The 13,356-nt window shown below is 37.0% G+C and overlaps 1 protein-coding gene across 1 annotated transcript in view; it reads right to left on the reverse strand.

Annotated features, from left to right (window-relative positions):
- Positions 1-13,356, reverse strand: part of PLCH2 (phospholipase C eta 2) — a 974,668-nt gene that overhangs the window by 302,852 nt on the left and 658,460 nt on the right. The window contains exons 4-5 of the mRNA XM_053690349.1: positions 7,296-7,539; positions 4,531-4,660 (exon numbers count right to left, since the gene is read on the reverse strand). Of these exons, the coding sequence (XP_053546324.1) occupies positions 4,531-4,660; positions 7,296-7,539 (374 nt within the window). The remainder of the gene's footprint in view (positions 1-4,530; positions 4,661-7,295; positions 7,540-13,356) is intronic.

Here is a 13,356-nt window from a genome sequence, read left to right on the forward strand (position 1 = left end):
ATAGCCTTCTTTATCACACAGCTCTTAGTGTGCGGGAGCCAGCTGTCACGTGACACTCGCACACTAAGACCTGTGTGTGTGTGGGACTCGGGAGGAGGAGCAGGGGCGGAACCACTGCAACATGCACCCATCCCACCCCGACTCCACTTGCTGGCTTCTCCACCATGTTCCATACCGAGTACAGACTGAGAAAGAGAGCGGGAAGTCAGATTAGAAGATCGATCTGGGACTGGGGGGTAAGTTTAATGTGCATCACTGCATACGTGATGAGCCCTTTATAGGGTAACGGTGTCTACATACCTTAGGTAATTATATGGTAAGATTCGGCACGCTACTATATAAGAGTAGCATAGTGGCTTGCTTGGAGTGACAGGTATATATAGTGTATGGTTTGTAAGCACTGGGTCTGTTTCGGAGGATATTAGAGTAAGTTGGAGTATGTTGGGTTTCTGTAGTGTGAGAGTAGGGCCTAGGTGTTGTCATGGTGATATACACAACCCTCTTAGCCGTAGCTGGGACAGCAGCAGCTTATGTTGATGCATTGGTTGGCTCTGTCTGGTATCATTTTAATAAGATTATGAACATTGACTAATGATGCATGATGAGCCCTTTAGAGGATAACGGTAGTTACACATTTTTGGAAATAACATGGTAAGATCCGGTATGCTTTGTTATTAGAATAACATACTTTCTTGCTTGTGTGACGGGTAAACATTGTATGATGGGGAAGCATTGAGTTTGTTTTGTAGCCTGTTCAGCGAGCAAGGATCCTGGCCAATCACAACAAGGGGAGTGTCATGCTGGGTCCAATACGCGTGGTTCTCCTTCTGCTGCATTCATGACAGGGGATGTTGTGATTTGCGACCGTATACGTGTGTCATATTGGCGATCGTAGACGTGTATTATATTGCACATCGGACGTAGTACTAAAAGAATCAGGTGGCTTCTGAGGAGATGATCATACCCTGTGTTGGGTGATTACATAGTGGCTATATTATTGATGAACTATTGATGTTTACATACGGGTCTCTGGAGGTGTGGAGTTAGAATGAACTAACCAATCATCAAACAGGGGCAGGTCGTCTTTACTCCTGTTTTGCTGTCCTCCACATATGGTTTTTGCTGACACAGTCTCATATATTACAAACATGATCATACTGGGCCTCGTCAGTGAGGTGTATATATATATATATTAGTGCCTCTGTGTGTATGTGATGTCACAGCATCTGAGAAAGTTGTTTCTAAGAAAAGCATAGGAAAGTTGCAATAGCGTTAAGCTAAGTAAGGGGTTAAGGAAATTTAAAGTCTGTGGAAGTTACTGGTGTTTATTTTCTACTATAAATATATATATGTACGTGTGTGTGTGCGTATATATATATATATATATATATATATATATATATATATATATATATATATATATATATATATATATATACACACACACACACACACACACACACTATTTTACATAACTGGTGAACCCCCATTTGAATAGCCCACGAGCCGCCACTGCTAGTAGCCCTGGCAGTTTGGAGAATACCTCTGAGAGGGTAGTATTCATAACTGCCACCATGTCCTGTAAGGTAAAAGAATTAGATGCGCTAGATGTACTTGGCGTCACTTGAGCGGGAGTTATAGGTTCTGACACATGGGGAGAGCTAGATCGCATAATCTCCCTCTTTTCAGTCAGAGAATCCCCTGGAGATAAATCTTTAAGCGCCATAATATGGTCTTTATAGTTTATAGAAATATCAGTACATTTGGTACACATTCTAAGAGGGGGTTCCACCATGGCTTCAAAACATATTGAACAAGGAGTTTCCTCTATGTCAGACATGTTTAACAGACTAGTAATGAGACAAGCAAGCTTGGAAAACACTTTAATAAAGGTGAAACAGCAATTAAACAAAAACGTTACTGTGCCTTTAAGAGAAAAAAACTAGCACTTAAACTGCAAAACAGTGTAAAAATACAGTAAAGTCTTTGAAATTTTTACAGTGAGTGTAAGGGACTAAAGCAGCATTGCACCCACTTGCAAATGTATGATTAACCCCTTAGGCCCCAAACCGGATTGAAAAACGTTAAAAAACGTTAAAAATCGATTGAGTACCTTGCCACAGCACTGCTGAGGCTCCTACCTGCCCTCATAAACGATTTTGTGCAGAAATAACCCCTTTGAAATGGTCCTCAGATGCCAGAGGAAACCTCTAGGGAAGCTGGATGTCTCAGTCTGAATTAAAACTGTGTAGTTAGAGTGCTAAAATAGGCCCCTCCCACCATGTTACTGGATGTTAGAAGGGCCTTAAGAAAATACTCCTAGGAGACGGAGTATCTGACTAGCCATGTGGAAACTAGGCCCCAATAAAGACTTATCTCCCTCAGAGAAAAAACGTCCTATTTATGAAATCATGTAAACGTTTTGTCACTAAGTAATATGAATATTAACATGAGTATTACCCTGTTTTCTAAGCATGATCCCAGTTGCTGTTAAATCACTGCATCAGGCTTACCTCAAATACACAAGGCTCTGTCAGCATTTTCTAGAAATTATTCCTCTATCTAGAAATAAAAATACTGAACATACCTCAAAGCAGGTAATCTGCAGACCGTTCCCCCAACTGAAGTTTTCCCATATTCTTCAGTTATGTGTGAGAACAGCAATGGACCTTAGTTACAAACCGCTAAGATCATCAAACCTCCAGGCAGAATTCTTCTTCTAATTTCTGCCTGAGAGTAAAACAGTACAACCCCGGTACCGTTTAAAAATAACAAACTCTTGATTGATGGTAAAACTACACTAAGTCACCACATATCTCTAGCTACTTCCCTTGTCGAGAGTTGCAAGAGAATGACTGGGGGTGGCAGTTAGGGGAGGAGCTATATAGACAGCTCTGCTGTGGGTGTCCTCTTGCAACTTCCTGTTGGGAAGGAGAATATCCCACAAGTAATGGATGAATCCGTAGACTGGTTACACCTTACAAGAGAAAAATAAATAAATATATATACATACATATACATATATATATACACACACGCATATATACAGTATATCTACACATATATATATATATATATATTTACACATATAAACAGTATATATATATATATATATATATATATATATATATATATATATATTATACACACACACACACAACAAGATATTGATGACCACAGCAGTGGTATATATACTATAATATATGCTCTAAATTACAATATTGTTATTAGGAATTTGGGATAAATGTTGTCAGTAGTTTATAGAATAAAACAAAAATGTTCATTTTACTCAAACACATATGTTTTAATAGTAAAAAAACTGAAGAAACTGACTTTTTTGCAGTGGTCTCTTACTTTTTTCCCAAAGGTAGGTGTGTGTGTGTGTGTGTATATATGTATATGTATATATATATATATATATATATATATATATATATATATATATATATATATATAAATTATTTTTCCTTTTCCATTACTGGGATCCGTTGGTTCTTACAAGTGTATTAAATCTCAAGTGTCATCAAAGCAAAATAAAAAAAAAAAGATTGGAGCCCAGTGCGCTGATGAAAAACACTCCTTTTTCTATTTCTTTTTAGTTAGCCGCAGTCACATAAAAATTGCCCTTCGCTGAAGTAGTTGAATTAACTACAATTGTATTCAAGTGGTTCCCACAAAACAACAGAAAACAATAGGGGAGGAAATGAACAGGAAATAAACTGTATTCTCTGCATTGAATGAAGAAAAACACGAAAGAAATATATATATCACATAGTATCATTATGGTACATAGACTGATGTATCACTATTGCACAGAAGCCACGTTATAAAAACAGTAAAGTCAGAACTACAAGTTCATTTTTTAGATAGAACAAGCACTTTCAAACACATTTCCAATTTACTTATTTTATCAGTTTTGTTCTGTTCTCTTGGTATCCTTTGTTAGCCATCAGGCAGCAGTGATTACAACAATGTTTTTTTTTTTTAAATGTTATACATAGTAGCAGTCTATGGCAGCAGCTTTTGTATGTATAACATTGCTATAAACATTGTTGCAAACACTGCTGCTAGATGGCTACGGACACGTGAACACTCCTGAGCTTACCCAGAATTACTACTTAACTAAGGATACCAAGAGAACTATCTGATTCATTTACTAATAGCTTTAACGTTAGTTCACTGATGTATTTATTTTATATTCATATTAAATATTTTAGTAGAAAGAGTTCATTATGCAGTAATTCGATGACATGTTTCTAGTGCTTCCCCTTACAAGAGGAAATAGGGGGGGATTCAAGTTAGCAGCAGCTCCAGTAAGATCCATTGTAGTTTTTGATTGGCCGATTCACCCTTTTCCTTTAGTGGGCGTGACATCAGGAGCACTCTGGCTGCACAACCTTTATATTGTATTGCATAAGTTAGAAGCAAATAAGAAAACAGAACTGGGACTGTTACTAAGAATATTAAGAATATTCCCATACTTTAAAAACAAACAAACAAACAACAATCAAAACTATATTTCCAACTTACCTTAAACATTTGTTTTACTTTTTGCCTTGGGAGGTTGACATTCAGTTTGTGCATAAGTTGCAAAACTTCATTAATACTTAAGCTACCATCTCCATTCTTGTCTGCCTCATCAAACGTCTGCTTCAACCATATTTGACCGGAGTTAAGGGAGAAAATTGTCCATTATGAGTTATTCAAGGTGTCAATAAGCAAAATGAGCAATTATATATATACAATGCCGTGTACAATGCCGTGTTTATTGCCTCACAACCTGGAATTAACATGGATTGTTTGAGGATTTGCATCATTTAATTTACAGAACATGCCCACAACTTTGAAGATTTTTTTTTTTTTGTGAAGCAAATAACAAATAGGACAAAATAACAGAATAAGTCAATGTGCATAACTATTCACCCCCCCTAAAGTCAATACTTTGAAGAGCCACCTTTTGCGGCAATCACACCTCCAAGTCGCTTTGGATAAGTCTCTATGAGCTTGCCACATCTTACCACTGGGATTTTTGCCCATTCCTCTTTGCAAAACTGCTCCAGCTCCTTCAAGTTGGATGGTTTGCGCTTAAGAACAGCAATCTTTAAGTCTGACCACAGATTTTTTATTGGATTGAGGTCTGGGCTTTGACTAGGCCATTCCAACACATTAACATGTTTCCCCTTAAACCACTCAAGTGTTGCTTTAGCAGTGTGTTTGGGGTCATTGTCCTGCTGGAAGGTGAACATCCATCCTAGCCTCAAGAATATCCCTGTATTTAGCACCATCCATCTTTCTCTCAACTCTGACCAGTTTCCCAGTCCCGGCTGCTAAAAAACATCCCCACAGCATGATGCTGCCACCACCATGTTTCACTGTGGGGATGGTGTTCTTTGGGTGATCTGATGTGTTTGGTTTGCGCCTTTAAGTCTCATCAGACCAGAGCACCTTCCTCCATACATTTTAGGAGTCTCCCACATGCCTTTTCGCAAACTCAAAATGTGCCATTTTGTTTTTTGCTGAAAGTAATGGCTTCTTCTGGCCACTCTGCCATAAAGCCCAACTCTATGGAGCGTACGGCTTATTGTCGTCCTATGTACAGATACTCCAGTCTCTGCTGTGGAACTCTGCAGCTCCTCCAGGGTTACCCTAGGTCTCTGTGCTGCCTCTCTGATTAATGCCCTCCTTGCCCGGTCCGTGAGTTTTGGCGGGCGGCCCTCTCTTGGCAGGTTTGCTGTTGTGCCATGTTCTTTCCATTTGGTTATGATAGATTTGATGGTGCTCATGGGGATCATCAAAGATTTGAATATTTTTTTATAACCTAACCCTGACTTGTACTTCTCAACAACATTGTCCCTTACTTGTTTGGAGAGTTCCTTGGTCTTCATGGCAGTGTTTGGTTAGTGGTGCCTCTTGCTTAGGTGTTGCAGCCTCTGGGGCCTTTCAATAAAGATGTGTATATGTAATGACAGATCATGTGACACTTAGATTGCACACAGGTGGACATCATTTCACTAATTATGTGACTTCTGAAGGCAATTGATTGCACCAGAGCTTTGTATGGGCTTCATAACAAAGGGGGTGAATACATACGCACATGCCAATTTTCTGTTTTCTTTTTCTAAAAAATAGTTTTATGTATATATTTTTCTCATTTCACTTCACCAACTTAGACTATTGTGTTCTGATCCATCACATAAAATTCAGATTAATAAAACATTGAACTTAAGGCTGTAATGTAACAAAATAGGTAAAAAGTGAATACTTTTGCAAGGCATTTTATATATATATATATATATATATATATATATATATATATATATATATATATATATATATATATATATATATATATGTGTGTGTGTGTGTGTATATTTGTATATATATGTGTGTGTGTATATATATATATATGTGTGTGTGTGTGTGTGTGTGTGTGTGTGTGTGTGTGTGTATGTGTATATATGTTTGTGTGTGTATATCTGTATACATGTGTCTAGATAGATGATAGACATTTAAATATTTATTTATAATATTCTTTGTAGATCTTATTTATATATTTGCATGTTGTGGCATCTGGGTCTCCTGCACTTTACCTTAGAGAGGCAGAATAACAACATAATATAGCTAATCTGGTAAACTGATAATATTCAATACGTTGTCTATATAGTATACAATCTCTACTTGATGTTTTGGGGAGCAACAGAGTGAAAACTATTGATAGGTGTGGTCAATACTCCCCTAACTTGCTTACATTATAATTTTTTTAACAAAAAAAATATTGGCAACTTTGCTTTGTGCAGAATCTTCACTTGATGCGCTGCACTAACATTGGTAATGGGTGGAGTGTTTACTTAAAGAGACATTGAACTGCAGAATAGGTTAACCCTTAACATGTTCCCAATGACTTGGAATAGTAGCTACAGAGTATAAAATGCATGGGAAATCCTTTATGTTTATTTTTTATGTAGGAAATAGCTGATTTTGCTGCTTGAATTCTCAAGAGCATGCCCTTATAACTGCCTCTTCACATAGCTTTTCTATAGAGAATATTATTATTATTATCAGGTATTTGTAGAGCGCCAACAGATTCCGCAGCGCTGAATACCAACCTATTCATATTCTCAGTATAGGAGGTGCAAAAGCAGCTATTTTAAAAGAGAAAGAAAGGTAAATGAACTATTCATAAGTATGTAAAACTGATCATCAGAAACACATTAAATGAGAGAATAATTTATAGCACAATGTCTTTCAAAATAGTTAAACTGAGAATTTAAATATGTTAATTTAGAAAAGGATATTGGTCTCGTGTTCTCTGCCGCTTGGATAGACTGTCCTCATCGCTAATGCCTGCCATTAGGTATTTAAGTCCGGTGATCCATGTACGAGCCTCTTCTCCACCCGAGGACACCAGATCCAGAGATTCCATGTGATCTCCATAGTAAATACTGAAACAGCAGTTTGGGTCAAAGCTTCCATCTGCATAGCGTTGGAAAATCTCTGACTGTTTCCCTTCACACACCTCCTGAATGGAATCAATGGATACTGGGGGGGAAAAAAAAAATCAGATATTTCAGAACAACATAACTGTATATTTTATATAAATAATTATGCGGAAATATGAATTTTGATATTCATTGATCACACACGAGCGGCGAGCGCACATTTGTATCTCTTATGCTGTTCAGCATAGAAACTAAAATATTTAAAGGGACTATGAGCTAAATATTAAATTTATGCTTAGAATACATCATCAATAAACCACTGCATATAAACAAATGTATAAAAACATTTAAAAATGTAATTTTGTTTACAAAAATTGTATTGGTTTTGTAGACCAGGGGCATAACCTTGAAAAGACTCTTGCAGAATTGTGTTCCTATTTTCTCAGCTGTGGCCAATTTTGGACAGATATAAATAATCCTCTGCCCTGATTATTAAATAGTTTAGAACATGATCATAGCGCTGTGGGTATCAGGGGGTCTCAACACCCACTGGCAGAATTTGTTCATATTTTCCCTTTTCTTCTCTTCCCATGGCTCTGCAGACCTTGAAACAAACAATCTTGTATGTATATCCTTAAGAGAGATAACAGCAGAACAAAATAACAAGCAGAAGGGTAATAATATGTATTTCCATGCTTCTTATTATAATTACAATAAACTTTATTTTGTGTTATGTACTGGAGGGAAAATGCAAACAAATAAATGTAATAAGTGAAAGGGGTGAAAACATTCTGAACAGAGCAGAGACAATAACCTGCGTGCGGTCTACAGTCACTCAAATTCATCAGAAAAAAAAAAAATAGTCTAACTTTTTCACAATCCAAATGGTTAAAGGGAAAGGAAACTCAAAATTAAACTTGAAGATTTACATAGAACAAATCATTTTAAAGTGACCGAAACGTCAACATTAAACTTTCATTAGTATGTGATTTTACAATTAACTTCTGTCTGCTTTGTTCTCTTTGCATCCTTTTTGAAAAGCATACATAAAGTAGGCTCAGGAGCAGCAATGCACTGCTGGGAGCTAGCTGGTAAATGGTGGCTGCACTTATATGCCTCTTGTCATTGGCTCACACAATGAGTTAAGCTAATTGTGCACTGCTGCTCTTTCAATAAAGGACAATAAAAGAATGAAGCAAATTTGGTAATTGAAGTAAATTGGAAAGGTGTTAAAAATTGTGTGTACTATATAAATCCTGAAAGAAATAAAATTGAGATTCATATCTCTTAAAGAGACAAATTCATTTCTGTTTTCAAATTTAATTTGTTCTCTTAGTAGCCTTTGTTTAAAAGAATATGTATATATCTTCAGCAGCAACAATGCACTACTGGGAGCTATCTGGTGATTAGTAGCTATACACATTTGTCTCTTGTCATTGGCTCATCAGATGTGTTCAGCTTGCTCCGAGTCCCAGTAGTGCAGGATCTGACTTCAGCTATGTGTGTAATCCCTTTGCAGGGGTTGAACACACAGTTATATAATATGATAATAAAATGCTCTACCAGATTACAGCATTTTATGTCCCTTTAAGTGCATGCTCAGCTAAACGTTCATGTGAGACATCATTCAGTAGAAAATGCTGAAGCAGATCCAAGGAATAGTGTGCATGCACGTATTAGACTGTCACTCTGCCTGGTAAACACCAAATCAGCAGCACCATATGCTTTGTGGTCTGCAAGTAAAAAAAAAGTACTGACTTAAGAGTAAAAAAAAAAGTAGCACAATATCACTTTAATATGTATAAAGAGTTCAACAGAATATATGTTACTCTGTAATACAGAGCTTGCAAAGTGAAAATTGGCATTTCCTAAAAGCCAGGGTTTGTTCCCCTCAATTATGTCAACAACCATCTGGGCAACACCCCTGAGCAGTCTTGGCTCCGCCCACTACCACCTGGTAACACCTTAGCTCATCCTCTGCATCCTATAGTCATCCCAGCACTCTAAGGATGAAGGGAAAAAATTAGACAGGTGTGCTGTAACGGGGTACACCTCAAACGATAAAAAATATTGCTGACAAGGAGAGAAATCACTCAATTTGTGTTTTTTGTGCGTTATATTGTAATGTAGGTGTCTATATTACATTCACAAACCTGCATAGCAAGATAAACAGCTCAAGATAAAATTTGCATTCTAAATATTTTTGAGGGACCTATCAATAATCATGAGTCTTCTTAGATAATCTTTGAACACCAGAGAGACTTTAAAAGGGACATTAAACACTAAATACATTTTATAAGCAAAGTATTGTGGTTATTCCCCGCCTCTCTCTAGTCATGGATGCCTCCACAAATGCAGCAACTCTCCTTTAGATACCTACAGTGTAACCTAGATTTCAGAATGGAAGCATGGGAGGTACATACAATGTGTTTAGTATCCCTTTAAAATGCTTCCTTGCATAAGTGATACAACCAAGGGTCAAGTACTACAAAAAAGTGTGGGAACTCACCAAGACTCCCCCCCCCCTCACAATTAATATTGTTTTATCTGTACACACACTGTATTTATATATATTTAATCTACACACTTTGATTATTGAAAGCAAATTAAATATAATGAAGGGTTGAACAGTTGCCTTTGGGCCTAAGACTCCTCCTCTGTCACAGAGTCTCACCCACTTAAGGTGCAATAGTTCTATTTCTGCTGAGGGGAGCTAAATAAACCCAGAGCAAGCCACACAGAATGGTAAGCACCACGCAGTGCAGGGTGATCACACAGCAGGACCGCTGACAGGCTTGCATTTAGTGTATTGTAGGAAGTGTTACTGCCCATTACTAGAGGATCTCACTATCCCTCTAAACAGACTATGCTCCAACTGACTACATCTCATATTTCTTAATAAAACATTTACATTAAAAAAACTTAATCATATCGTTTGAATGGTCTCTATGTCCCCTCAATCAAATATTTCCTTTTAAAAGCTTTTTTAGACTGGCAATATTTTTAAGGCTCAAGTAATACGATGTGTTTGCTCTTTAAGCTTCCTTGCAGACCCATGAAATCTCTGAATAAGGAAAATAAAGGCAAAAAAAAATCATTAATAGAACATGTAAAATATTCTAAACCTTAAAAGTGTGTTCTCCTTCCTGAATACATTTAGTTTTTAGTATCATCATGTCTATTGATATTATTCATGAACTAATCACGCGCAGTAAATTCACTACTCTGTTTTTGACTTGAGGACACTTATACTATAATTTTGTCACACTGCAATGTCAGATCACATACAAAATAAAAAGTTACTGATTGCTTTTTAATTTAAATTTTTATCACTAGCTTATTTTGAAATGTATAGTCTTACATAGTAGACAACTTCAATTTGTTTCTATTTAATACTGTTCTCACTTCTCATGAAAGTTAAATTTAATTCTGATATTGTGGGGTAAGTGCTTTCAGAACTATTGAAAAACTAGTCTATTCCTATTTATTTCTAAATTACTGCAAATCTCTAAATTTCATGCAAGGTAAGTAATTATGTGGTTGTAATAATCTTAGATAGGAAAACTTGTTCCAAAACATTTTCAACATCATAGCAATAACATATTTCCATGGTGCAGATGTTAAATTGAATTCTAAGTGGGAATTCTTGAAAAAGATGGCATCTTACTTGGAAAGGTTAGTGAATTTAGGTTACTGAGTACCTTTGATACCTCAATCATCTGTGTATTGAAGAGGTCTAATGTTATATTTCTATTATAGGGACTAGTGACAAGTATTACCCATTTCACTTGGTATTTTATTTCTCCATTAAAGCTACATTGCAATAAGACCATGCTCTATTTCATTTGAAAAAATGTAAACCAAGCGATACAATTAATGCACAGCCATATTGGTTGATTTACCCAACCAATAAGATTCTTCTTATTTCTATTGGTTGATTTAAATTTTCAACTCAACCAACAGGATTAATGATCATTCCTACTGGATAGTTTGAAATAAATGTTTTAATAGAAATAAAATGCAGTGGGGACAGCTGTTAAATGTGGTATAGAGGAAGCAAAACGCCAGCAAGAATTTGTTTAGTAAGAAAAATGGGGTGGTTTTTTAAGGGGCAGTAACGTAGCAAAAAATGTTATATTATTCTGCACATAGTGCAGAATTATATAACAGCTTAGCGCCAGCTTTCTAAAGCAAAGAATTAGATAGATATTTTACAACGAAAATTGAATTTTACAGAACGCCACTCCTGGCTCTACTGAGCCGGTCCGTTTTTTACTCCTAAGCGCATTGCGGGCACGCTGTCGATCACGCTATTAAACTCAATGTAGCTCACTCCCGCTATCAGGCCAGAGCGGGAGTGAGCTACATTGAGTATTATAGCGCAATCAGGTGCAATGTGACTAGACAGCATGCCCGCGATGCGCTTAGGAGTAAAAAACAGACCCGCTCAGTAGAGCCAGGAGAGGCGTTCCGTAAAACTCAATTTTCGTTGTAAAATATCTCTCTAATCCTTTGCTTTAGAAAGATGGCGCTAAGCTAATGTTATATAATTCTGCACTATGTGCAGAATTACATAACATTATTTGCTAGGTTTTTTGATGGCTCTTGTGAGGGACTGCACCTATGTGTTTAACCTATTTGTGCTTATCCCATGTTCTAGTGTCAGCAATGCAATTGAACATTACATGCTCAATTCAGGACATGTCATTTTTGTATAAGAATGTCCCTTTAAACTCCAATATTTTACATGCAACATTTTAAATAAAAAAGGTCAAGATTACATTTTCATGATTCAGACAGATCATGCATTTTTAAGAGACCTGCCAATTTACTTCCATCAAATTGCACACAATAATTGTATATGCACACTTTCTGAGCCACCAACTCATACTGAGCATGCACACAAGTTCACAGTATATATGTATATGAGCCTGTGATTGGCTGAAGGCTGTCACATGATACAGGGGGCCAGAAAATTGTAATAAATCTTGAAATTTGTCATAAAAGTTTATAGAAAAATAGATATTTAAAAGCAAAACAAAATAACAAAAAAAAAAAGCAAAACATTTTAAAATGTCCTATTGAACCAAGCTGACTTTAATGACCCTTTAAAAAAATGCAGAAAAGTGACCTTTACACCATTATGTAGTGAAATGCATATACGTCAGAAAAATTACTATAAATTAGTTTTGGAGTTTGTTTTGTTGTTTTATTTGCATGGAACACATGATAATCTGTGATGTCTACTGTCATGGATACCAAGCTGCAAGGGCTACCCCATCCCCCTACTACCCAGCTCAGTCCATTTTACCTTGGATCTGGCATTTTTTGTCATTCGCGATCTCCCAGACTCTTGGTTTTGCTTGTTTTGAAATCTGTACACCCTCATGGAAGAGCAGATCTCTGACCGCCTAACCCCTTACCAGCTAGCCGGGCTCCTGGAACTACCGGCCGGGCCTCACCGCTGACATTTACACCAGGTCACTCCAGCGGCCCTTCACCCCAGAGCTCCGCTCTTTTGGGGATTAGTACTCCCTAGGGAGAGCAAGAGGTGGGGTATTGCCGGAGAGAGCTCTCTTGGGTTCCGGACCCCCCTACAACTCCTATTTTCCCTTGGTGTAGGCTGAAACGCGTAGACTTTACTCCCGGATTGACATACCAGTCCGAGACATTAAAACGGTAAGCACTAGTCTTAGAGCCCAATCTCTGCTCGATAGTTTGTGTAGTTCTTTTTTTATTTCTTTTACAGGTTTTCTATTTTTGTCTATTGTTGTTGTTTTTGAGAACATCTTGGACCCTTTAACTTACCTCGTCACCTACAGTACTGTATTGCTTCTCCCTGGAGGACTAGAGACTTTTTAACATTTAAAGACCCATACCATTTGTTTTTTCCTTTCTATTGGATTTTTAGATTGGC

Source organism: Bombina bombina, chromosome 8, assembly GCF_027579735.1.
Source record: "Bombina bombina isolate aBomBom1 chromosome 8, aBomBom1.pri, whole genome shotgun sequence".
Classification (NCBI taxonomy): domain Eukaryota; kingdom Metazoa; phylum Chordata; class Amphibia; order Anura; family Bombinatoridae; genus Bombina; species Bombina bombina.